General features: G+C 43.9%; 1 protein-coding gene across 15 annotated transcripts in view; it reads left to right on the top strand.

Annotated features, from left to right (window-relative positions):
- NRXN1 (neurexin 1) overlaps window positions 1–27,188 on the top strand; it is a 1,133,747-nt gene that overhangs the window by 1,097,529 nt on the left and 9,030 nt on the right. For 10 of the 15 annotated variants that reach the window (XM_066625795.1, XM_066625848.1, XM_066625811.1 and 7 more), the window contains one exon: window positions 9,731–9,818. In XM_066625795.1, coding sequence (XP_066481892.1) covers window positions 9,731–9,818 — 88 coding nt within the window. The remainder of the gene's footprint in view (window positions 1–9,730; window positions 9,819–27,188) is intronic. The other 5 variants (XM_066625872.1, XM_066625864.1, XM_066625804.1 and 2 more) reach the window with 1 other exon arrangement.

Below are 27,188 nucleotides of genomic sequence, written 5' to 3'. Positions count from 1 at the left end.
AATGGATCTGGTTGCACACATTCCTGCAATCCATCTGCCTGTGTGATCTGAGCTGCATAGTGCAGGGAAATGAATTAAGTGCTTGCCTTTCACTGCCGAACTTTAATAAGCATAAAGCTGGTGCATAACATTAAAAAGATGACAGAGCAGCTTTTAAACTGATCCCTGGAGGAAGGATGACAGGAGCTGAGGGGCATCCGGTTCGGGACTCCTCATCCCTATGGGATTAGGATGGGGAGGTTAGAAAACAACAAGGCAAAGCAGAGTAGGAGAAGAAATTGGGAATGGTAGCATGATAGAATGTGATAGATGGTTTGGCACAATGAGTGGATTCAGGGATAAAGGAGCTAATAAGCAACCCATCCTGGGGCATTCCATGTACAAATGCATTTATGCAAATGCCCGAAGTCTCCGAGCAAAGATGGGAGAACTGGAATGTCTGGTGACAAGGGAAAACAGCATAACGGAAACCTGGCGGAGAATCAGTGAGATACCGCAATCCAAGGCTATAAACTCTACAGGAGGACAGGGAGGGGCGTGTTGGAAGTGGGGTGGCCGTTTATGTTAAGGAGTGGATAGAATCCAGCAAAGTAGAGATTGAAGGTGGGTCCAACTCCACCATAGAATCTCTGTGGGTTAAATTACCAGGCCTGAGGAGTGATGTAATACTGGGGGCGTACTATTGTCCTCCAGACCAGAAACCGGAAGGGGACCTTGAAATGAGGAAACAGATCAGGGAGGTGACAAGGAGGGACAGGGTTGTAATCATGGGGGACTTCAATTATCCTCATATTGACTGGGTCAATTTATGTTCTGGTCATGAAAAGGAGACTGGATTCCTTGACATGCTAAATGACTGTGCCTTAGAGCAGCTAGTCATGGAGTCCACCAGAGGACAGGTGACTCTGGATTTAATATTGTGTGGTACTCAGGACCTGGTTAGAGATGTCAATGTTACTGAGCCTTTGGGGAACAGTGACCATGCTGCGATCCATTTTGACATGCGTGTTGGGGGAAGAGTACTGGGCAGATCTCTCAGGAAAACCCTTGACTTCCAACGAGCAGACTTCCCTCAAATGAGGAGGCTGGACCAGTGCTTTTCAACCTCTTCATAAATGGCCTGGAGACAGGATTGAGCAGTGAGGTGGCTAAGTTTCCATACGACACCAAACTTTTCCGAATGGTGAAGACCAGAAGTGATTGTGAGGAGCTCGGGAAGGATCTCTCCAAACTGGCAGAATGGGCAGCAAAATGGCAGATGCACTTCAATGTCAGTAAGTGTAAAGTCATGCACATTGGGGCAAAAAATCAAAACTTCACATATAGGCTATTGGGTTCTGAGCTGTCTGCATCAGATCAGGAGAGAGATCTTGGGGTGGTGCTGGACGGGTCAATGAAAGTATCGACCCAATGTGCAGTGGCAGTGAAGAAGGCCAATTCTATGCTTGGAGTCATTAGAAAACGTATTGAGAACAAAACTGCTAATATTATAATGCCGTTGTACAAATCAGTGATAAGGCCACACCTGGAGTACTGCATCCAGTTCTGGTCGCCACATCTCAAAAAAGACATAGTGGAAATGGAAAAGGTGCAAAAGAGAGCGACTAAGATGATTACTGGGCTGGGGCACCTTCCTTATGAGGAAAGGCTACGGCATTTGGGCCTCTTCAGCCTAGAAAAGAGGCGCCTGAGGGGGGACATGATTGAGACATATAAAATTATGCATGGGATGGATAAAGTGGATCGAGAGATGCTCTTTACTCTCTCACATAACACCAGAACCAGGGGACGTTCACTAAAACTGAGTGTTGGAAGGGTTAGGACAGACAAAAGAAAATATTTCTTTACTCAGTATGTGGTTGGTCTGTGGAAGTCCTTGCCGCAGGATGTGGTGATGGCATCTGGCTTAGATGACTTTAAAAGGGGATTGGACAAGTTTCTGGAGGAAAAATCCATTACGGGTTAGAAGCCATGATGTGTATGTGCAACCTCCTGATTTTAGAAATGGGCTATGTCAGATGCAAGGGAGAGCACCAGGATGCAGGTCTCCTGTTATCTGGTGTGCTCCCTGGGGCATCTGGTGGGCCCGCTGTGAGATACAGGAAGCTGGACTAAATGGGCCTTTGGCCTGATCCAGTGGGGCTCTTCTTATGTTCTGATGGCCATTTTGAGTTTACACAATTTTTGCTTTAAGCACTAATTTTGGAACCTAACTCTCAAGTGCTGTAAACCATACAGCAGCCCTATATGGTCCCAATCCTATCCAACTTTCCAGCTTCAGTGTAGCCACAGTGCAACCCAGTCATAAGGGAACACATGTTCCCATACTTGAGAAGGCCCCAGTGACTGCCCCTCCACCACAGGATGCAGCACACACTCCACTGGTGCAACTGCACCTGCATTGGAAAATTGGATAGGATTGGGCCCTTTGTTAACTTCCTGGTTGGGGATTTTTGGCTGAGAGGAAGTGGCCTGCTTAAGGCCACCTAAAGAGCTTCTTCCTCAAGCAAAACATCTGAGGGAAGCAGGAAGTATCTCAATGAGTTCAGCAAATGTTCCTATTTTTAGTGATTTTGTAAAGTCAAAAAAGGGACTTCCTTTGGCTGGATTGGGATCAATTGCCATTTGGCTCCTTCTCTCGCAGAACAGTCTCATGCAGTGAGCATTTCTCCTGCTCATTATGCAACAGCTGACTGATTTAGCTCTCCCTGTTCAACTGGCCCTCAAATTAAATTGTCTGTGCTCTTGAAATGTACACTTTGCTTCAGGATAGTTTTCTTACAGCCCAGTCCTATCCTCCGCTCCTCCCAAGCTGGTGCAGCCACGCCAAAAAGTTGTGCATTGTAACCATTGGGTGGATGGAGTGGAAGGCTTCAGAGGGGAAATAACAACAACAACAACAACAGCAACAACAACAACAACAACAACATATTTATATACCGACTTTCTTGGTCTTTATTCAAGACTTTATTCAAGGCGGTTTACATAGGCAGGCTTTTATTTAAATCTCTTATTAAATAGGGATTTTTACAATTGAAAGAAGGTTCTTTCTTTCAAGAACCACTACATTCAAGGTGTTACATTCTGATCTGGCTTCACATTCTGGCCTCCATCCTCCCACGCTTGGAGCAGATGGAAATAGCTCGGCTTCAGCTTGTCAGCTGCTTCAAGGTCGCACGGTGCCGGTGGCCTCGAACTGGCGACCTTGTGGATGTTATCTTCAGGCAGACGGAGGCTCTACCCTCTAGACCAGACCTCCTGCCCAAAGGGGATTTAATTCCCCTTGTCCCTTTCTAAGCCTCTTTCTCTGAAATGGGTTTCAGATATGTGCCAGCGATTTTGCTGCAATAAGTCCAAGGAGAGAAAGGGGCAGGGAGGAGACAGGATCTGGTGTACTTCATCCCTGCCAGATACACCCCTCTCGCAGCCTCCCCTTTCCTCCCCCCTTCCTTGCCCCTTTTCCACTCTCTTCTGCCCCTCCCACCTCCCCTCCTGGGTTACCTGTTCTGGCAAGTGGCCAGAGGTCTGGTGATGCACATGTGAAGGTTTCATCCTTCCCTCCAGCTTTCCAGCAGCGCACTATTCAGTGTGCCACCAGAGCATGCTTTATGGCTGCTTTTCAGCAGCCAGAGCTATTGGAGCACATGTTCCACCAGCCAAGCATCCCAATAGGATTGAGCTGTTGATCATGTGTGGAAACAGCTCATCTGAACCACCCCTCTATATGTGCTGCTAATACAGCTTTAAACTCCTGTTTTTCGTGCATGCTACTGAGAAAGCTACCTTGGAATTGAGGGGATTGGCTAGGACGTTCATGCACTGTGAGTGTGCACACCTTTAATCATGTTTGGGCAACAGCACTGTGCAAACTGGCCTAGTATGAAAGAGTAAGTAGCTACATTTGCTTGTTTTTCTTTTCTTCCCCATCATGCCTGTCAATTTATAAGCGCCTATTCTCAACTACAAACCATGCTGAAAGGTTCAGCAGAAAACTGGCATATAAATGTATGCAAATATAGAATATATATATGTTTTTTTTTGGTTTTTTAATGCAGAAAACAACTGCAGGGATTATGCTGATTCTGATCTGGTAGCTGTATGTTTACTCTGGAGACAACACTGCTTCTCAAAAGCACTGAAATGGCAAAAGTGCTGTGGGTATAGAGAAATGAATTGACAAGAGACTCTTGCAACAAAATGTTGGCTCTCCCAAAACCTATCCCACTTACACTGTTAAAGGTTCAAGGTTACCATCTCAGTCCTTCCCTCGCAGCTTTTCCCTACTGAACTCTTCAACTTTTTATGGTTCTTGGGGTGGGGGGAGCGCTGAGCATGCTCAGTCTTCATTAGTTTTTGGTGTTTTTTATTCCTTTACTTTTTCTTTTATATACTTTTGTGTCCCTTGGAAGTCCTTAGGCTGAGCTCACGAGTCACCCCATTTCACATGCAAACTGATAAACACTCAAGCATTGGGAGGCCAGTCCTATCTTGCGCTGGAACAGGCAGGCCGGCGGGCCTGTGCTGTATCCAGTGCAAGTTTTGGGCTGCTCATGGGTCAGTCTGAGGCAAGGGGAGGCCCCTTATCCCAGGAAGAGTCACAGCAGCCCCAATGGGGCTACTTGAATCTGTGCCACCTAAATCGGTGGTGCAAATCTGAGCAGCCTGGGACTGCCCCGGGCCATGCAGGAACAGGGCTAGGATGTGGCATAAGGGCTGAATCCTGGCCCAACCTCTTGCTCATCAACCGCTCCCAGGAACGCCCACCACCTGCCCTCGCCCATCCTGAAATGCCTTCCTCCCACCTCCTCCCCACCCTCCCAATGCCCTCCCCCCAGACCCCTACACCAGCCGAGCTAGGCCAACACAAACTCTCTCTGCCCCAGGGCCTGCGTTGGCACGGGGAGGCTTGTGCATGGACGGCTAACTCCACTTATGTCAACACGAAAGTGCTTTATGGCACTTTTGCAATAACAGTGGGTCGGGACTAGGGACGTATGCACTTTTGGATTGCACCCTGCTTCTACTATGAAGATATACAGATATAGATATGCTGGAGAGGCGCTTGTTTTTAATCTAGCACAGGGTAAATACAAATTCAAAGACATTTCTCCAAGTGGGAAGCTAGAGCTAAGATTATCAGAAGATCAGTGGGTTGTGTTTTTTTTATTTCAATTTTGTTGGGGGATGGACAGATGGTCTTATTGTATAGATGGAGGTTATACACACCAGGGAGAGGAAACCTGAAGAATAGGATTGATTAGTGTGACATGTGAGTTTTCTTTCAACTACTGTTTCAACAGCCAGTCAGAGAGATCGGCTTCACACACAGTAAATTAAATTTAAATTACACAGTCTTGGTGAGAAAATTGCTCAGTTAATCTCACCTCCTGAAACGAAATTTTATTTTTTTTCCCACATCAGCTCCATCCTAATTCTTCATACCCTGTTGGTTTCTGCAAGCAATTCCATCAGTTTGGGTTATTTTATTTTTAAAAGCCAGTTATGTGCTTTCCCCTAATTCATCTCACTGCTCAGAAATGTAATGTGTCCAGATTCAAAAAAGGAAGAACTTATCAAAAGCAGCTGTTTTCACTTTTGTATTTAATTTGAAAAGCACAGCAAATAAAATGGAGGAATAATTCCCCCATGCAAACATTTTAAATGTTGCAAAATGCATAATAAAGTGATATAGAGTTTTTTTATTAGTAATAACACAAATTCTTCAATATTTGGAAATACACAAAAACCATCTTCTTCTGTGTATGACAGATGCTTTACCTCTCATACCCATTACATGTTTCATGAAAAGTAAGGCCCAGTTTCAACAAAATGCTGATCGTTCACCCATGTAGATGCTCCAGGCATCCATCATCATATCTGAAAGAAGTTTGTCCATGCAAGGTCCCCTGTGCATGTAACATCTGCACCATCTCCATCAGGGGCATTGACTGTTGGCTTGCCAGCGTATAGACTGGCACTGGTCACATTGAACCATTGCCGTTACACCATCACCCTGCTTGGAATATCCAATGGACCAGTAATTTTTTAGTCAGTGAGAACTGACTGTCAGGAATTCGTTATAAGTTTTTTAGTATACTGTATTTACGAGTCAAACTGGAATTTCCTTTTCAGATCCAGTCAGCATGTGGGTGACCTTTCATGTGTGTTACTGTCATGACTAAGGGATAACTCTTGTAATCCTTACACACAAGTAGCAGTCAGATTCCAAGTACTTCATAGTGCATTGATTTCCAGACTTCACCATGCGTGGTCTACTGAGATTCAGAGAAAATTCATCCCTCAGAATGTTCTTGACCATCATTTCATACAAAAGACAAGCATCCAACTTCTTAGTTAGGAATACTGTCTGGCTATCTCTTGGTTTCTGCACATAAGGAGATTGTGCAGCTCTGAATGGTACCTGTGCAACGTCAGCTACAAAACCGATACACCCGTGTATGGCACTTGGCTCTCCTAAAGAAATCAACCCTTGACTGGCTTGACTCTCCAGTCTTAGTTAAACCTGACGCCTGCTGTGACATAAAAACCGGAATAAGGTATTGACTTTATAAGCCATTTGAGAATTGGGGGCAACAAACCCAGGCTTGAGACTGCTTATATGTTGGACAAGAAGCATTACAAATTCAGAGCTAAAGCCACAGGGAGTCATGGGGGAGGGGGAGGAATCCGCCCTGCCCAACAGGGTGATTTAGGACCCTTCCTTTAATTCTCCTGTCCCATCTCTAGCCTTTCATTAGTGGAGGTGTAGCAATAAATGTGGCAGGAACCACATTTCTGCCACATTGCTCAGTAAGCTGGCACTCTCCCAGTGAAAGATGAATGCAAAAGGCACCGGTATAACTAATAAGCTGGAAAAGTCATAAACTTTAAATATTTATTCAGTTGTATTAAATAGTAATATGACTTTAAAAACATCAGACTTCCTCTTTCAGGATTCTTGTTATTCTTTTCTCTAATAAATATACAAAAGGCTTCCTGTATCAGACTGAAGATCCATCTAGTTAGTATAACATCTTGTTTCCTACATTGGTTAACCAGATATCCCCCCCGCCCACATCCTGGCCCATCGCCAGCCCTGGACTTACACCTTAGCCCATGGAGAGGTAGCTAAAAAGTTATTTTTACTTAACTTCTTGGCTGTCTGGTTACCACCCATGTAGATGCAGGGCAGACAGAGCATGCGCTGGAAGAGAATAGGATTAGGCTGTTAAATAAATTTACCAGTTTGTCAAGAGACACTTTAATCCAATCTTCCATGATAATGATTGTATTGCTCTGTATGTCATCCCATTAGATGCTGGTGGCAGTGTGAGGGATTCTCCTTTGCCTCTTAAATTGTCCTTTAATGAAAACTCTCAAAACAGCTGCCCTGCAAATTATGACCATTTATCATGGGCGCTACTAGTAGTGATCAGAATTTGGTTATGCTGAGCAGGTCTTCCTTCTGTCTTTCACCTTCTAATTAAAAGGGAACAAAAATTGAAACACCAGAAAACGCAGCTCTCAGCTACATCAGCCTTGCATGAACCTGGCTAATGGTCATTTGTTTTGTAGCAGCTGGAAAGGCAGACAAGAGTCAGGGCTCTCTTTCTAAGACATGGATAAAGCATCTGTGCTAGATATTATATTGGCCATTCAGAACTGAATCCCTTCAGCTGGGATTCAATCTAGCAGTCACGCACCCTGTTCGGGAAGACTTTTTATCACCCTCCACTGGCTGAAGTAAACATATAAGGCTGTTAGTAGGTACAGTGATTGAGACTGGGTCTTCTGTAGACCTGAGCTACACATTCTGATTACGATGTGAAAGTACACTTTGAGTCTTTCTTTTACTCTGGTGCAGAAACTGTGCAGGACCACGGATCAAGTTGTGGTATGGAGATATGTGGTATGGAGATAGAGGGTATTTAAGTCTCTATGTCTGCACCATTTTCCTGCCAAAAATTATCCCCCCCCCCCAATGCAGCTATTAAAGTGCCATTTGACACAGTGACACATTAAGGAGCACTCCCTGTTTTAACAATAAAAGACCCAGGGCACAATCCTTTGCATGTCTACTCAGAAGTAAGTCCTATTGTGTTCAATGGGGCTTACTAATGTAACATGTCATTTCAGTCTGAATTAAAAGGGAATTAACTTCCAGGCAAACATGTAGGGTTGAGCTGTGCCTGTTGTACATCTGGAACAGCATGTGCTCATTTCCCTCCCATGTTACTCTTACCTTTTGCTTTCCACCCTTTCCCACCCACTCTTTGTTGCCTCTCTTCTATCAGCTTCTGTGGGCAAGGACTAGCCCATTTGTGCTTACATAATGCTGAAAAGTATACATTGCCCCATACATTGAGATACTGTATTCCACTGCATACATTGAGCATACAGAGGAGGTATTATTTAGCTATTATTCAGTGGCATTTTTGCTTGACATACTGCCAGTCAGCTCCCCAGCGGTGAGTGCGAATTAAAGCAGTGGACACCCCTTTGTAGGATTGGCCAGGAATCTGCATCAATCTTCAGGCATTTACTGAAAGCAATCCTGGGGATTTTAACAGGGCCTTCAGGAATTTTCCATATTGCATCGTGCTGGAGAAAAAAATCTCCAGGAATACCTTCAGTCAGAGTTGGCGACCCTACCACTAAATATATTTTCAGCATGCATGACTTTTGAGGTGCACAGTGAAACAGGCCTCACTTCAATTACAGAACCAGCCCAAGACCAGATGCCAGAGACAGAACGCCGTCTCCTCCTTACTGATGATGTACCAGCCTCTGATTCTCCCTCTTTCCAGTATTCTAGTTCAGCACTCCCCCCATCCACATTTCCTCTTCCTCTCTGCCCCCCTCTTCCTTTTCCTATCCAGGTAGTGGTAGGAGAAAGAAAAACCATGAAGGCAAGTAGGTGATGGGCACCCCCTTTCCAATCTGCTGCCTGAGGAAACTGCTTCAGTTGGCCTCATGGATGGGCCAGCCCTGCTCTATTATTATTGTTATTGCCACATGAGAATGTGCTCTCAGTGTGCAGGGTATCCTTCTGGAATGGTTTCTGATTAAGCGCAAGGAGCTACAATCAGAAAACCGTGGGTAGGGGAGGGAAGGCTGACTCATGTGCCCACATTCTTCGACATAGATTTGTAATATCCACAGATTTTGTGCACTGAACTGGGACAGAGGAAGAGGGTGCTGACATGGCATAAAGGATCACTGAGCTGCAAAGGCAACCAAATCCATCCGGTAGTGTCTTCCAAGGGGAATTTACAGTGAATAAATAGAATGAAGAAAAAGAGAATCAGATGGTAGAAGAAATACAAGCGAGATACTGTATATTGCTTTGCTCAAGTTTGTATCAAGAAAATGGGCCTAAAGAAGGAGAAGTGAATGAAGTTGCGAAGTGGGGCTGAATCTGGACAGGGAAAAGAAGATGAAATGGTCCACCATTTCAATGGCACAGAGGGAATGTAATGTATAATTAGAGGCAAAAGATGAGATGCATCACAAACAGTGAGTTGTCCCGATGGACGCTGACATAATCCTCTGTGAACTCTCAAATATAAACAGAATCTCACGTCACCATCAAATTATATTTGAGCTGTTGTGAGTGTCTAAGATGCAGGCATCCTTGATGATTGTGCCCACAAATCTGAGCAGTGACAGAGGTGAGTGCATAGTTGGAGCAGCCTAATTAACTCAAATGGACCCTCTGTTTTCGTTGCAGACCACGGATGACATCCTGGTGGCCTCAGCTGAATGCCCCAGCGACGATGAGGACATTGATCCCTGTGAGCCAAGCTCAGGTGGGTTAGGTTAGTCACCTTTTTTTATTACTTTCTTTTAATTTTGATTCTTTGCATGCAGCAGTGACCAAAGAGAACCTGTGTTCTTGTGTTGATGGTAGAGACAACACTCAGCCTCTGATCAGTACTGGACTGGAACTGTCCACACAATAATGATGGAGGGAAAGAGAGATGCTTCCCCCAGCTCCCTTAACTTTACAAGGGAGAGGATGTCTCCATTTCCCTCCCTTCTTTTTGGGAAGTTCGTAAACCCTATAGGCCTTTAAGGTGGAAGGCTTGGGAACCACATGGTGAGCTTTTGACATGTTTCTGTGCCAGTACATTCTCTCTCTCTCTCTCTCTCTCTCTCTCTCTCTCTCTCAGCAACAAAGAAACATTAATGTAGTCTAGAGTCACCCACTAAAATGGGTTGCAGGGTAGTGATGGTATTCACCCATTATGTGTGACTGCAATGCTTTCTTTAAAAAAAATCCCAGGACTAGTTATTAATATGCATATGTTTTTGTTTAAAGCACTTGTTTATGGGACGTTCTATGACTGAGGTGCCTTCATGTACAAAAAGCAAAAATTTCAAGGGCCAGAAAGTGTTTGGGCCGTTCCACTGATTGGAGCTTCCAGTTGCATAAAACTATGGATAACTCTTGGCCAGAAAACAATTTGACAGTGAAGGCATTGTAGATACTAATGAGGTTTTTTTTAAGGCGGATATGCCTGCGCTATAAAGCCTTACTAAGGAAACCGCCTGTTGGCATTGGCAACAATAGTGTTGGATTTGTATGTTTTGGGGTTCATATTGTGACTGGTTCAGCACATATTCAAGTGGCAACTCTCAACATGTTTGTGCTCCACCTATTTTTTGAGAACGTGTCCATTCACAAGGCTCTCATCCCCAGCTGTCCCATTCATAAGACTGGCACTGAAATATCTGATTCAATGAAAAAGCACAAATTTAAAAGTTTTCAAAGTGTAAAATGGCTTCCACATTCAGAACTAGTAATGAAAATCCACTAACAAAAGTCAAGTTTGGGAGTTAGACTTTCGGACACAAAATTGTGGCTCATGGGAAGGGATCTTTCGCTGGCTGCTGGCACATTTGCAGATTTCCCCATGATTTTGAGAACTGTAAACTTTACTGAGTTTCTCAAGTCCATTGCTCTTAGAGACTCTGCTACATTTGGAGAGTATGATGCAGGTTTTTGGGCACCCCCTCGTACTGCTGACCTTTGTACCTATTTCAGTATCACAGGTGCCAGCTTCATGAATCGTACTTAATGGAGTAGAAATGCACCTTCAAGGTGTGTGTGCTTGTGTCAGGAGCATTTGAAGTTTGCTGGTACATTAGACAACTGGAGACCCATGAAGAACAAGCCTTTGAAGTTTATGGAGGAAGGCAGACAGGACTTATCATGCAGTGTGTTCTCTGGGATGGGTTCATGTGCAAACGCACTGTAGAAATGGATCTCAGAAAAGAACAGTATCACAGCTCTTAGTTGGAGAGGAGAGTGGAAGACACGTCTAGGTGTGTCCTCTAGGACCAGATGTGGTAATCCTCTGAACAGCAGTTGTTAGGTGGGGATCTGCAGAAACAGGGGAGGACTGTTGCCTTCATGTCCATCTATGGGCTGTTCAGAAGCACTTAGCTAGCCTCTGTGGAAAGTAGGATGCTGGATTAGATAGGTTTTTTCAGATCCAAAAAGTCTGCTCTTGTGCTGGAAAGTGTAGTTTTTGGGGGACCCTCTGCCAAGGTAGTTGATGGGTGGCACTCGAAAATAAATGACCCAGAGCATTACTTTCTCTGGGTGGGGGTCATGAGCAGCTTGGAAGAGGGTATTAAGGATCTGAAGAAGTAAAAATAAAATATTGTTATGCAAGTCAATTCCTTTCTATCACATGGCTATTGTGGCAGTGCCTGCCTGTCTGCCCACTTGCCTGCCCTTGCCCTCTTCCCCTTTCAGGCTGTGAGGCATACTCTGAAAGCAATCCACCTCCCCTTCAAGCTGAAGCAAGTGAGCAGGGAGAACCAGTTTACAAACTGGGGAGGGGAGTCATTTACATGTATATATTACTTTTCATGAACCACGGTAACATAAAATTTGAGAACCCCTGACCTACTTAGATAAAACCCAACAGGGCTGAAGTATTGCAAATAACTAAATTCTACTCTCAAATTACCTTCCAAACCAAGCTGGAAAAGGATGCTGCAAACCTAAGAGAAATGATTCTCAACCAAAAATGGTGTACTTGTCCCTTAAAAAGAAAAAGAAAAAGAAGCTGGGCTGTGTAGAGTGAGGTATATATTAAGGAGCATGTTAACATCATGGCACAGAAATATGGAAACTGTCTGGCTCTCTGGAGACATGAGGGTTTTGAATTTCCATGAGTTTGTATCTATGGAAACCATAAAAATGCCATTCCATCAAGGCATAGTATGCACCAGTAAAACATATCAAATGTGTTGGATGCATATGAAAATAATAATATATAATCAAATAAATAACCCTATCATTATTGCAGAATTCTTGTTTGGGTACCATCGAATCCATAAAAATAATGTTCTTCCCACATCTCTCACCTCTTCTCAAGTCTAAGGCAGACCAGTGCGTTCAGCTGTTTGAAATTTCACTTACTTGTGAATCCGAGATCTGTGAATTCCTCCTGAGGCCGTTTGTGGTCTCACATAGAAAAGAAGCAGTACTAATTGCTAATCAGTTTCCAGTCACTTTTTCGGGTGTGACAATTGTCTGTAAAGATTTAAAAGGCATGCTGAATCATTCTTCAGTTTGTCTTAGAAATGTTAGCTTCATCTACTCTTTGTATCCCTTAAAAGCACAAATTTTCTGTACAACTGACATTCAGTGATGTCTCCTGGGAGAACAGACTTGTGATGAATGATGCAGATATTTCTAGTGTACATTATGCCTTAGTAGAGTTACTATATTACCATTTCTATAAGTTGTTTGTGTATTCGGCTCTCGGAAGCCATATTTTTCTTTCTTATTAACTAAGGAACCTTAATTGGCCTGTACGTATGCCTTACACTGAATTAGGCCCATCTACCAGTCCATCTACCTCAATGTTATCTATGCTGGCTGCCAGCAGTTCACAATGTTTCAGACAGCAGTCTTTCCTAGCTTCTGCCTGGAAACATCAAAAAGTGAACTGGGATCTTCTGTGTATCTCTGAACTAGGACTCCGTGCCCCAGCTGGTAGGAATGTGCTAACACAGTGGTTCTCACGCTTTTAGCACTGGGACTCCCTTTTTAGAATGAGAATCTGTCAGGACCCACCGGAAGTGATGTCATGACCAGAAGTGACATCATCAAGCAGGAAAAATTTTTAACAATTCTGGGCTGTAATCCTACCCACACTTATCCAGGAGTAAGTCCCATTGACTATCATTGTTAAAAGCATATACATAGCAGCCTGTTCAAAGTACAGATCTGTAACATTTACCCAAATGCAATCACATTCTATGGCAGCATCAAGTCTAATATTAAAAATAAAATATTGACATGACTGGGGACCCACCTGAAATTGGCTCGCGACCCACCTGAAATTGGCTCGCGACCCACCTGGCGGGTCCCGACCCACAGTTTGAGAAACACTGTGCTACCATATTATCAATAATTTAGAAGCCGTAAATCCAAACAGGAAGATCTTGAAGAATTATGGGAGTGTCTTGGGCTCTGATGACTCTCCAGTTTGAGAAACTTAAACAGTGAGGGCCCAATCCTATCCAATTTTCCAGTGCCGGTGCAGCTGTGCCAAGGGAGCATGCACTGCATCCTGTGGTGGGGAGGCAGTCACAGAGTCCTCCTCAAAGTATGCCTCATCGAGGCAGCATTACGGTTGCACCAGTGCTAGAAAGTTAGATAAGATTGGAGCCTTAGTGGAGCAATCAGTAACCATGAACTCCTCTCCACGTGCCCTCAGCACAAACAGGAGAGAAAGGAGAGAGATGAGAACATAGGGAAATTAGGAGGGTTACAGAGGGGAAATAGGGGTTGAAGAATCAGGGTATCAGGAAGGGAGGGGGAGTGGAGAAAACCCAGGCAGAAAAGACATGAAGAAGCAGGAAACCTCCAAGGTTCCAACTGCGGCATAAGACAATGGTGGAAACGTAGACTGAACCAGAGCTACAGAAAGGAGGAGCCCACTCGCAGGCCATGAAAGCATTTCACTCTATTGCAGTGGAAAGGCTAGTCTCTCCCACTAAATGAACCCCCTTAACTGTTGAAAGAGGAGTCTAGCAGCCCAATCCTATCCCAGGCCAGCGCACACGATGCAGTGTGTCCACTGCATCCCAGTGGCAGGCCTGGGGGGGGGGGCAGGAGACTAAAGCCCCATGCACTGTGTCACTGCCATCTCTGCCATCATTGCTGCTTCTGCCCACTGTGCCGCCTCTGCCTGCCCTCTGGATCCGTTCTATAGGCAGACGAAGCCCCGCACGGCATTCAGGACCACACCAAAAGCCTTCTGAGACCTCTGGAGTTCACTTAAGCAGGGAAACCAGAAGCACTGTTTAAGAGTACTCTGGAAACCTCAGAAGGCTTTTGGAGTGGTTCTGAATGCTGTGCGAGGCTCCATGTGGCTAGGTAACTACCCTGGAGGGAGCTGCATGATTCGGAGAGGCAACATTATGGACCTGTACCCCGGGGCAACACAGGGGCAAGGTCCGTAACTGCTGCATCTTGCATGCTAATCAAGAACATGCTCCCTGGAAGAGGTGAGAAATAAAAAAACTTTACTTACCTTTCCAGTCACCACATGTTTCCTGATGGGACTCCTCATGTCCACACCAGCTCCTCCTCCCTGCTCTCTTCTGCCCAACCCAGTTGCTCTCTGCCCCCCTCCATCAGCTTACCTTCACCATGGGAGGTAGCTTGCAGTGACAGCAGACCTTCTGCAGTGCCACAATTGACAATGACAGACTCAAAATGGCTGCTGGCACCATGCTGCCATATGACCATTTACAATAGCAGACCTTTACTGTTGTAAAGAACAGTTCAGATCTAGTTAGGATTAAGTTGCCCACAGTGCTTCCTGTTGAGAAAAGCCAGGGGGTGGCGTGGGTGCGCAGAGCAAAATTGTATGTACACAACCTTTCACTGCTTAGGGAGTTACTCTAGCTCAGTGGTTCCTAAACAGGTGGGTCATGACCCACCAGGGGAACCTCAAATGGGCCATTCCCCCTTAAGAAGGGTGGCCCAGAAATTGGTGCTCTGATGGCACCGCAGTGATTGGCACCTTTTTTATCTACCTGGAGGGCAGCACTGGCTTCCAGACAGGTAAGGTCCAGGGGGCTCACAGTCCCCTCTGATGTCTTCAGCACTGCTGTGTGCAGTGCTTATCTCTGATCTACGGTTACTTCTGGTTTTCCCCTGCCCCACCCTGCCCCCACCAAAACTTAGAGAGGTCCCAACTCCCTTGCAGGAGTTTGGGAACTGCTGCGCTTATCTGTAGCTAACCACGTGGAGCAGCTGCACACGAAGCCATGGGTCTCTGTTGTAGGTTTAGCCACAGCAGGCCCTGATGCTGCACAGCGTTCTAGGTGTTCTCAATAGCAGGCCTTCCCATTCCACGACATACCTGGGGTGAGAGATGTAATTTGGAGTGTCCCCACAATTCACCCAGCTAATGGAATAACAAAATTAAAGACTGAGGGCACAATCCTAACCAGGTCTACTCAGAAGTAAGTCCTATTTTGTTCAATGGGACTTACTCTTAGGAAAGTGTGGTTAGAATTGCAGCCTGAGCCTTAGATCATGTTCTTACCTGACCAAGCTGATAAGGCCATACTACACATCCAGGTCAGGCCTTGGGGTAGTGATGGGAAATAGCTTTTTCCCTCTCTTCAAGTTACTCCTTTGGCAGAAGTAAAGTTTAGTTTGGTGCATCCCGTTGATGCAGTGGTTACGGCACTTATCAGGAGTGAGTCCTTCCATGAATAAGTGCATTGGGTGTTGCAGCCAGTCAACTAAAAGGTTTGTCTCTGCATCTCTGCAATTGCTGATTTATAGTAACTGAATTGATTGTGCTAAATTATTAATCCAGTGGATTTATTTAGAAAAGTGGGGCAACAGCATCATTCCTTGGGAGAAATGTTCTGCCAAAACTGTCGCTGCCAGCAAGCCCTTGTCTATCACCTCCACTTTTGCTTGCTGTGCATCTGCCTTCTGATAAATAATGAATGGGAAGATGTGACTTGCAACCAATACAGGAAATAAAAATGTAGTGCAGGGGAGAGGCCACTAATAAACCCACCAGCCCATCTAACACATCCAGAACATAAAGCAACCAAAATGAATAAAGTGCAGATTGCGCGCTGGTGGGCGCACTAATAATTGGGAGCTTCAGGCTTTGCCTGCTAAGCAGGCAAACATTAGTACAGTGCAGAGACCTGCAGAGAGGGATTTGAGGCAATCAGAAAAGTATTAAAAGCACCACCTGTATATCCTCTGGCTGGGAACCCTTGGCTTCTAAGCTTCTCCCCACATATGGCAAGTAGGCATGGAAGGGCAACAGGAAGCTCCTTCCTTCCAGTTAAACATATCTTTGCAGGTCTGATTTCTCCATGACTAGCAGTGAAGAAGCTCTCCAGAGATCTCATTGTTATTTGTCCTTCTTAAGCCCCTGTGATGTTCTAGTTCAAAATATTGCACAAGGCAGTGGGGCTAGGATTAGTCAGTAAGGCTGGGCGTGACATCCAGAGGCCACATCCAGGAATATCATCACATAGAAATAAGTTCTGGGAATGTTAGAACAGAAAAGTCATTTTCAATGTGACTTTCAATGTCTCTATGTGATCTTTGCCTAACCTGTCAGGATCTGTGATTCAGGCATTGTAGTATCCTTCACTATGTCATCATAGTTTCTTTGTAGACAAACTGATTTCTTACCTCTTCAGACTCCTTATCAGTCTGAAGAAGTACTTGCCTTTTTATGTCATTCACTGCATGCAAATGAGCCGAAATGGAGAAGCACAAAAGGGATTTCCTGATTGCAACATGTAAGCAATGAAGACAGTAGCTATCAAATTGCCAGCCTTCTCTGTTGCTTTGCTGTGCATGGGAGATTGTCTTATTTTCACAATTACTTATTTGCATGTGGTTCATACTAAATTAACCAAAAGAGTATAACTGAGATATGGTGAACATATAGTATAATATTTTTGTTTCCATACAATTCTATGCGAAATACAGTTCTAGCATTCTCAGGAAGTCAGTTTTACAGGCAATGCCAGGGATGGGACCTGACTCATGTGCTGTGCCACTGAACTGTGAGCCCTTCTGATCCTGTCGCTGCTATTGCCCCGCCTGCTAGTATTTTCTTCCATAAAAGCACAAAGCAGATCTAAATATTTTTTTTTTTCCTTGCACTGGATCAAGTCACTGATGGAAGTAAAAAGAAATAAACATATTTAAGGACTCACATAACCCTTCTTGAGACTAAGACAAAATGGTCCCAGCCAAACACACAAATAAAATTTTGAACAAATTAACTGCAGCTCTTTAGGGCCATAGGAACACAAAAATCTTGCAATTCTGATTTTATAATCCTAGAGGGACTTTCTTTTCTGTTATGCAGGCAGTGAGCAATGCATCTATTTCAACTGAGTTTACTGCACTGTGAAATTTATTGGTTTGGTTATTGCGTTTCATTAGATTTATAGCCCACTTGCACCAAGGGCTCAAGGTGCGTTATATAAATATTTGCAGGACTCATGATCTAATTTGGCAGTAATCCTTCTGTGAGGCAACAGTATGAGATCTTTACTATTTTGTTAAGCTCCCCTTTAGATGGTTTAGATTTCATGTGAGTCAAGAATTCCCCTCCCCGTCTCACACTTGACTTATCTTGTGAAAGTCATCGCTTTTAATATTATGACACTTCCAGGCATCACCCAAACATCTAAAAGTCATGTATGTACTGTGATCATTCTGAAATTAAGGATGCAATCCTATGCATACTTACCCTGTCGACTGCATTGGGACTGAGTAAACATGCATAGGATTGGGCTGTAAGTCATGCAGATTCAAATGGAAAACTAGTAGGATCAGCATGTTCAGAACAGTGATTATGGCACAACTATACCTATTGTAGGAGATGAGACAGGCAGATCCCAAGCCTATGCATGTGTACTCAGAAGTAAGTCCTGTCTGCTCAGAAGTAATTATAGTCAGTGGAGCTTACTCTCAGGTAAATGTGAATAAGATGACAGCCACATTATCATCTGTGGGCCTACTTGTGTCATCCAAGCTCTTCAGAGGAGAAAAGGAAGGATCCTTTCCCCTCTCCCTCTCCTGAATCCTAGCCCCTCTCCCAAGCCTTGGAGCCCAACCCAGGTCTCATGCGCTAGTTAAATAGCTGGTGCAGCTCCAAAGAGATCCATTGGGGCTGCCTGGGCTCTACACGGGGTAAAAGATGTTCCTTTACCCCAAGGAGACCTCCAGCTGTTGTTCTGGCCCTGCAGGATACAGTGGCGACCATTTCAGTGCCACTGTACTACCATGTGGCACCAGCAGACCATAGAACTGGGCACAGAACTTGTTACCTTTTTATTGTTACCTGCATTCCAAACACAATGAATGCCATTCCTTTTATGGTGTCATTTCAACCCCTGTTAGGAACAGTACACTGTTAAGTGTTCCACTGACTGCAGAAGGTGACAAATTAATATGTCATAGGACAAAGGTGGGTATATAAATTATGAATCTCATATTCATCAGACTTTTCACGCTTGAAATTATTTTCTCCACTGAATTATACTATGAGCTTCCTCACAGTTTGTTTGCAAAAGGCTTAATAGTTCATATAGTCATCAATAGTCATCTGCTGATGTCCCTTCCCCAGCTTAAAGTATCAGACACAAGCATGCTGGTGAATGACACTTCATTAGGTGGAGCTTAACACAAGGGAGGTCAATTCCTTGCAAAGAGAATGTGGGTGTGACGTGCAATATTCTCAAAGGGAAATATTGTCTTTTCCACTTAAAGCACCTTTGCAGGATGATTTCAAATGATCATTTTAAGCACAAAACAGTCAACATGATTTCCATGTCTAGGATAGGGCTGGAGCAAACACACATATTTCTTCAGCTCATTTGCAGATTGTGTAAGGAGGAGGAATTTAGGTCATTATTTAGGAGGTGGGGCAAAAGGGAGAATAACTGCAAAACTTCACACACAACCTCCATGGGGTGGAGTTTGGATGGATAGTTTGGAGCAGAAAAATATGTAATGGAAAAAGCTTTAAGTGGAAAAATGAGACCTCCCTTACCTGGACTTGTGCTGCAGGATTGGGTCCGGGAAAGTGGGTAGGATTCAGTGGCCACCGTCACCACTGAACTCATCCCCCTTTCAACCAAATCACTCATCCTCTGCCCCATCGCTGTCCCTGTTCCGCCCCATTCCACCCTTCTGCTGCCTCTCCCTGGCTTACCTGGTCCAGCAATCAGTGGGGGGAAGCAATGGCATGGGTGGGAGGGCAAGGCCTTCCCACCAGTGTTCCCAGCAGCATGCTGACTAGTGTGCTACCACAGCACCTTTTACGACTGGCACTATAACTGCTTTACTGCAATCCCACCAGCAGGGGACCCTTCCCAACATTGGAAGGTAAGTATAAGATTGTGTCGTAAGTGTTACAGGCTTCACGACTTCCCCCAGAGTGTCGTGCTTATTGCTTCCAGAGGTAATTAACCAGCCATAAACCCATTAAGCCATTCAGGCTTCTCCTGTTTCAGTTGCCAATTGCTCTTCAATCATCAGAGCTTCCTGATAGGTCAATTTCTCAAACCCCTTTGAGCCGTACTCCAGCCTGAGCCTCCCTAACTCGGCCTGAACCCAGGAGCAGGTCTCCTTTACCAGGGTATCCAGTTCACATACCAACCAACCATGGATTAGCTCCCACAACCAAGTCCCTTTGTTCCATCAGTCCCAATAATCCAGTTAGCTATAATAGATAGAATTTATTGAAGAGAATTAAAGAAATAGTTATACAGAAAGGCACCGCATCAGTCACAGATTTCAGAATTTAGATTAGAGCATATCATTACAATACAACACTCAGCAACAATAAAGCAATAAAGAGCTAACTCCTAATTCTATCACTCACCAAAGTCTTACACTTTCAGAGTTCCAGTCCAACCCATCCTTGCTGCAGTCAAGGCGGGTCCATCTTGTCAGAATGGTCAAAGCTCAGGCCCCCCTTCACAAGAGATGAACTTTTACAGTTGGCATCCTTCCGTCTTGGAAGACTATGGTATCGTGCTCTGAATAGTGGTTCCGGAACAGTGTCCTCTCCAGTGCACAAAGCATGGGTAAGGTAGATATGGAGGATAGACTGTTACCCATGACTAAAATAGGGAAGCACTACCTTATCTGAGGGCCCTGTGAAGCAGCCGCCTCCACTGCTCTCCCAGTCCTGGTATGTGATAATGAGCACATGTAACTTTTTCTTGGATCTTTTATCGTGTGATTCATTCTTTCATCAGAATTTTCAAGGTTTCTACTCAATATTAATAGGAAATACTCTAAGAGGGTAGTTGTTTCCTATTCTTCTTCCTCTTTTGATTCTTTACTCCTCAGACCAAAGACTTGGTGTGAAGTCATCCAACTTCGTGGCCGTCACCAAATCTGCTGGCAAAATTCTCAGACCAATTATGTGCTGAGTGAAAAATATGCCTCCTTTTGTTCATATTAGATCTCCTGCCAATCAGTTTCACTGCATAAACCTTGTATTGTGGGAGAGGCAGCAAATCTTCTCTCTGTCATCTCTTCACACCAAGTCTTTGGTCTGAGGACAGAATCAACTAGTTGGTCACTCCTGGTTCCAGCCTGGGCCTGATTACGCGTCCACACCATGGACAAATTGCATGGCTCACAGCATCCCTGGCAAGCATCACTGTTGCCTTAGCAGTAGAGATACTACATCCAGGTGTTCCAGGGGTGGGGCACGATCGGGAGGACATCCACAACAGGGCTTAAAAGCCCTTCCAGTGGTTTGTGATGGGGAGGAAGGCAGCAAGACACTGGAGCTGTTTGTCATATAGCTCCCTGATGAATGAAAGCCCATGACCAAACTTTGGGACACTGACAGGGTCCACTTAGAGCCCAATCCCCTGCATGTCTACTTATGAACATGTCCATTATGTTTAGTGGGGCTTACTCTCAGGTGAGTGTGGATAGCACTGCAGGCTTAGTGGAAGAGGAGCCGAGTGCAGCCTAACCCACTTCCCATAAATACTCTGAAAGTATGGGCAGGGGAAGATGAGGAGCCCCAGTTTTTCTACTTCTCCATGAGGAACCTGGGCAGACAGCAGCAACGTCACAGCATCACCCCCTATGTCCTGTCGTAGTTTTATAAATCTCAGTCATATCACCCATTAATCACCTTTTTCCAAGCTAAGAAGCTTTCAACATTGTAACCTTTCCTCTAGCCTTCTGATCATTGTAGTTGTTCTTGTCTGTTCTCTCCCTTTTTCAGCTCTACAACATCCTTCTTGACATGTGGCAATCAGAACTATACACAGTATTCTTGTTGTATCTACACCATAAAATTAGATAAGGGCATTATATTGGATGTCTTATTCTTGAGCCCTTTCCTAGTGACCCCTAGCATGGAATTGGTCTTCTTCAGTGCAGGCACACCGTGGGCCAATGTTTTCATTGAGCTATCCACCATAAACCCAAGATCATTTTCCTGGTTTGTAACCAGCAGCTTAGAGTTCATCAGTGCATAAGTGACCGAGAGATTTTTTTGCCCCATGTGCATCACTTTACACTGATTTTCATTGGATATCATTTGCTATTTTGTTGCCTGCTCACCATGTTTGGATTTCCTTTTGGAGCTTCTCACAATCTGCTTTGATTTTCACCACCCTGGATCGTTTGGTGTCCTACTACTAATAATTTATTTCTTCTGTCTGCTTCCTACGTGTAAACTGATGCATGTTGGGGTTATTTTCTCAGGAGAGTGGACAATGGTTGCTGATTAAGAGTGAATGGGGCAGATCAGTCCCTAGGAAATGTGGAAAGGTCTATCTTACTTTTTAGTTTGCTTGCAATTGTCCTTTTCTCCTCAACTCACATTCTGGTTTTTAAATTAGCTTTTGAAATTGTGTAAAAAGCATAAAAAGAAAAAAAATGTTGCACATACGAGAAAGAGCTGGACTAGAAGCTTTGTTTCTAATGTCCTATATTTCTAGTTGGACAGAATTAAATGTGGGGGAGCAACCAAAAATGTGATCTCACCACTACAGGTTGAAATAATATTGTCCCACTGTCATTTCAGGGCTTTTATTTATTTAAAATATTTATAGCTTGCATTTCCCCTCTAAGAGGCAGCTAACAACCAACATTAAAACCATATAAAATACACCATAACAGTATCAAATTAAAACAGAAAAATCAGCAACAAACCTACATTCAGCAGAATCCAGAGAAGTCAGAGAAAATCAGGGAGAGAAGGATGGAATAGGAGAAATGAATAGGAGGATGGAATAGGAGAAATCAGCTGGAAATGAACCAGCAATCAATGCCATTAGCAAAAGCCTGATGTTGACCAAGTGCTGGACCCCAATCACCACACGTGCAGCCACATTTTACCCTAACTGTAGTTTCTGGATGTTCATCAAGGACTGTCCCAACTTTATATCATGGTGCCTCTGGCTGTTTGTGCCAGTGGCCCTAAAGTGCACAACAGTGTGCAGCTTTCACACCAGTGTCCCAGGCTTTCCAGTTGCAGATTACAAGATTCAGCACTGTAAGGTGCCCATAGGATTGGACTCTTACAGTGCAATCCTAACTGCACATTAGGCTGGTGCAAGTCCCTTGCGCCAACCTCAGAGGGTCACAAATGTGCCATAAAGCATGTTTGCATCTCCTCACAAGGAAGCTGCACCTGCGACAGAGCTGCGCTGGCACATAGAGGCTGAATCCAACCTCCATGGTGGCTTGTGGGGCAAGCCTTGCGTTGGCCCAGCTGGGCCAACGCAAGGCTCTGGAGTGGGCAGGAAGGAGACAGGAGGGAGGTGTTCCAGGGTGGGGGGAGGCATGGCAGTGGGTGGGAGGGGGGCTGGGACCCGGCAATTATGCTGGATCCCAACCCCTGGTTCCAACTTGCCTGTTCCTGATTCCGGGGAACTTGCCTGTTCCAGCGCAAGATAGGATTGTGCCCATAGTGTACCAGACTTTGTGCTGAGTGACACCCCTACATTTTAGCATACTGTTTCTTGCCATGAATATTTTTAAACCAAAATGGTGGAGGAGAAGTATAGGAGAGACTATATAAAGTTCCCTAAGAGGCTGGGCAATTGTAAATGTTTCTTCAGTCATTAAAGTCCATTTATGTGGCTTAAGCTTCCTTGTAGGCTGCATTATCCCCAGTTTGGCTATTATGGCTACTGCCTAGTCCTGCCACAGAGGCAAGCCATGGCCTGATGAGTTTAGCACTTGGTAACTGCCATGTGAACTGTTTGTGTGAAGAATCATAAAGCCCATACAATGATGAGCATACAAGTAGCATACTGAAGGTTCTGGCAAACCTAGGAGGCAGAACAAAACAAAAGCAAACGGCAAAGCAAAATTGAAGGGGAGAAAATGTAACTCACTTGGAGTGCATGAAGCAGAGAACTGTGATCCATAGATGATAGAATTTTTATCCTCATGGAAAGAGAAACGACTCATCTAGAGCACAGCAGTTATCAAACATAGCTCAGCATTAATTGCAAAGAAAGCGCTACGGTCACCACAGAGAGCCGTGGGCTTGTCAATCACAAGAGCACACAGACAGTACACTCTTGCCTCCTTCTCTTGTCCACTTGTCCAGCTTACAAAAATTAAACAAAATGGAGTAACTTTTCAGTGATCCAAGAAGAAGACTGTTGTGGCACGCTGGGCATTTGGCGGGCAAGTATTCAACAACAGGGGATCCCATAATTCAGACTGCTGAAAATGAATTCATCACAACCAGAAATACTGTACCTGATATTTTACATTGTTTGGGATGTGTTGGGGGACCCTAAGGCACTCCAGGCCTTGCCTTCCATACTGGTGTGGCAAGAAGATCAATCACCACCACCAGCCTCCTTCCATGGCAGAGGCCTCAGACCTTGGATGTCTTCAGGCAGGCAGCCCAAACCCATCCCAACAGACTGTGCAATGCAGTAACTTCTCATTAGAAGTTAAACAGAAGATAGTTTCCTTTCCCAGGAATATGCAATCACCCTGCTTCATTGTCTTTGAAATTAAGTGATGCTTTACTAGAGGCTTAAGTCCACAGGAAAGTAACAGAGATACATTCTTCCCCTCAGGCTATACTTTGATATTCATCCCTCAGCTGATTGACATGCATTTCTTTTCCTTGCACACTGTATTCCTTGGCTTGATTCCGCAAGAACAAAACAATTTTGTTGTTGCTGTGTACATGTCTGCTCACATCTTTCACTTGTGGCTTCCTGACTGAAGAAAGAACCAAGATATACTGGGCATTTGTATTATAGAAATTTTGGAGGTCTTTTCCTAGTGTCCCTAGTGTTATCTAGTTGGCACAAAGCAAGAGTAGTGAGGAGAGGACAGTGAGCCCAAACCACTGGACTTTCATAGTTAGGTTGAACTGCGTAGAGTCAGAGGCAAGAATGTTGTCTAGGCCGTTAGGTCTGTTCAGTGGAGGGCAAATATATCCTTCAGACATGCTCTGGGACAAGGGCTATGCGCTCTCTCTCTCGCTCGCTCTCTCTGTGATATATCTATCTATATCTAGATATACAGATATAGATAGATATACAGATATATACACAGATATATACAGATATATACATACAGATATATATATACAGTTATACAGATATAGATATATCTATATAGATAGAGAGCATAGCCCTTGTCCCAGAGCATGTTTGAAGGACACATGATGTGTTCACCTTGCCAAAACAAGGCAGGCAAGTGGAGATAGTTTTGAACCTCCATGTATGCTGCCTTGAGTTTCATGGGAGAAAACCAAGGTATAAATAAAACAAACAAGGGAGAACAGTAACCTAAACAAAATTTGCATCATCAGAAAAGGAGCAGGTGAGAGGCTTCTGATCACTATTGTCAATTAAAAACCAGCCACCCTGCCTCCATCCCTCTTCACTCCCTCTCCTGAGTACCTTGTGGTAGTATCAAGATTGCAAACCCCTTGGGGCTGTAATGTCTCTCTAGGTGAAGAGCCACCCAAGTACACGAGTAGCACAATGTAAATAAATAATACACACCAAAGCCCACCCACTTCAACAAACCGGAGCAGACTAGCGGGACTGCATTTCACCAGGTCATACATCTTGTTTGGTGCATTCATGACCTCTTTTTCAAAAGCTGAAATAATGCCAACCAGAAATAATGCCACATCAACAGGGAAGGGGAGGATTGAATTCAAGCACCCATTCCTCTTCCCTGACAACATAACGTGATAGGTTCCTTTCTGGACTGTATTATTTCAGACAGAAATAAGTGTCACGTTTTTGTTTTTTTATTTATTAAATTCATATAAAATTACAAATGTAAAAAGGGGGAAGTCATCACAATATTCAAAAACTAAATGGCATGTAGTTATTTACTATGCTATTTATAGCATGGCTTCTTTTCATACCCTTTTATCCATAAAATTCTCAGACCTGTAAAAAAATTTTGTACCCAGTAAACTAGCACATCAAAAAGGTGCCATTCCTAGCATCTTTTTCCCTGATGTGATCTTTTTCTGCCTGCATGGATTTTATTTTACAGGAGTAAAACAAAACAAAACAAAAAAAGTGATTTCCCTATCTGTACTTTTAGATAACACTGGACAAAAAGGATTCTGTACCATGGTTCTGCTGAAGGTACAGCTCAGATCGAAACCGAGAAGGAAAGGCAGGACCCATTTGGGAAAACATGTTGATTTAATGGCCAAGAGGACAAGGGAGTAGCACCATGTCCAGATGAAATGGTGTCCAGATAAGATTTCTGGTCTCCAGCTGATCTCAGATTGAAAACCCATGGAGTGCACACCACAGAATAATTACTTTCATGCCTTGTTGCAAATGCAGTAGTTAAAAAATTCTCGTCTTGTGAATAATTTCTCAGCAGCTCCCTCCTCCTGTTTTATGCAAAAGCATCAATATCTGAAACAAGCAGGCCTTTCAAAAAAATTTTAAAGAGAAAAAGGACCTGTGCTAATTTCAATTCTCACACACAGCAGGAGTCTGCAGTTCCAATTTTCTTTTCACAGTATTAATGAAGACTGGACATTGACAACTGTCACTTCCCCCCCCCTTCTCTTGAAACTTAAGAGCCATATTGAAGGGCCGCCAAGAATTATAATCACTCTCTAATACGCAGTGGAGAACTGTAGCCAATCATGATTGTTCCAGACCAGTTATTTCATAGCTACAGTAACAAAAAGAATATAAAAATCAATCCCATCTAGCTCAGTATGTGATACAATTCAGAAAGATGTGTTAAAAAAAAAAAAAGACCTTAATGAGGACAAGCACAATATACCCACCTCATTGATCGTTTTGAGAGAGGCCAGTGCAAAGACAGGATGGATGGTTAATTCCTGCCAGTGGGATGAAAAATATAGTTTTATGGCCATCTGTGCGCTCACTGCCAAACCATCCATACTGTCATAAAGGCAGCTCCGCTATTCGCAGGTGGTTTTTCATGTCTTGAGAATTTCCAACCTCTTGGTTTTATGGTCTTATATCTAAAGAAGCAGAGTGGTTATTAGCTTTTAATATGCCTTTTCCTGGGCAATGAAATAAGGGACTTTCATTGTTTGGTTGCTTTTAATGGCACGCGGGTGAAATAATGGAGACTTCCAAAGTAAGACTGCTTTTCAGAGTAGTAATGTGATGTTCACAACAGTCCTGTGGGTTGCTGTTAGTAAGCAACAAGCATTTTGAGGACAGGAAGTTAATTTTTCATGACCCCCAAGGGGATATATATATATATATATATATAAAGATAGAGAGAGAGAGAGAGAGGTATGTATGTATGTATGTATGCTATACAAACATCAACCATTTTAATGTTTGGAGTTTCCCTCTGGTAAGGAACTGTGGGTTATGCCTTAACAGATGCTTTTTAGCACCCTCACAAAATCTTAATTCCTAAGTGTCCTTGAACAAAGACATGATAGTTAAACCAAGTACAAAACCAGTTTAAGTTTGTACCCTGAGCGTCCTGAGAGCTAATTTCCTTCACAGATTTGGTTCACTTGACATCAGTGAACACAGTTGCTAGTGATGTTTAGTGGTGTTATATATCAAATGGTGAAGGCCAATCACTAAGACACAACTTCCATGTTATCATGTCATTGTGAACCATCTTAGAATTCTACAAGGTTAAATAACGCTGTGAG

The sequence above is a fragment of the Tiliqua scincoides genome, chromosome 1 (assembly GCF_035046505.1).
Source record: "Tiliqua scincoides isolate rTilSci1 chromosome 1, rTilSci1.hap2, whole genome shotgun sequence".
Classification (NCBI taxonomy): domain Eukaryota; kingdom Metazoa; phylum Chordata; class Lepidosauria; order Squamata; family Scincidae; genus Tiliqua; species Tiliqua scincoides.
The sequence above is the reverse complement of the archived record's forward strand: the minus strand, read 5'-3'. Positions and strand labels throughout refer to the sequence as shown.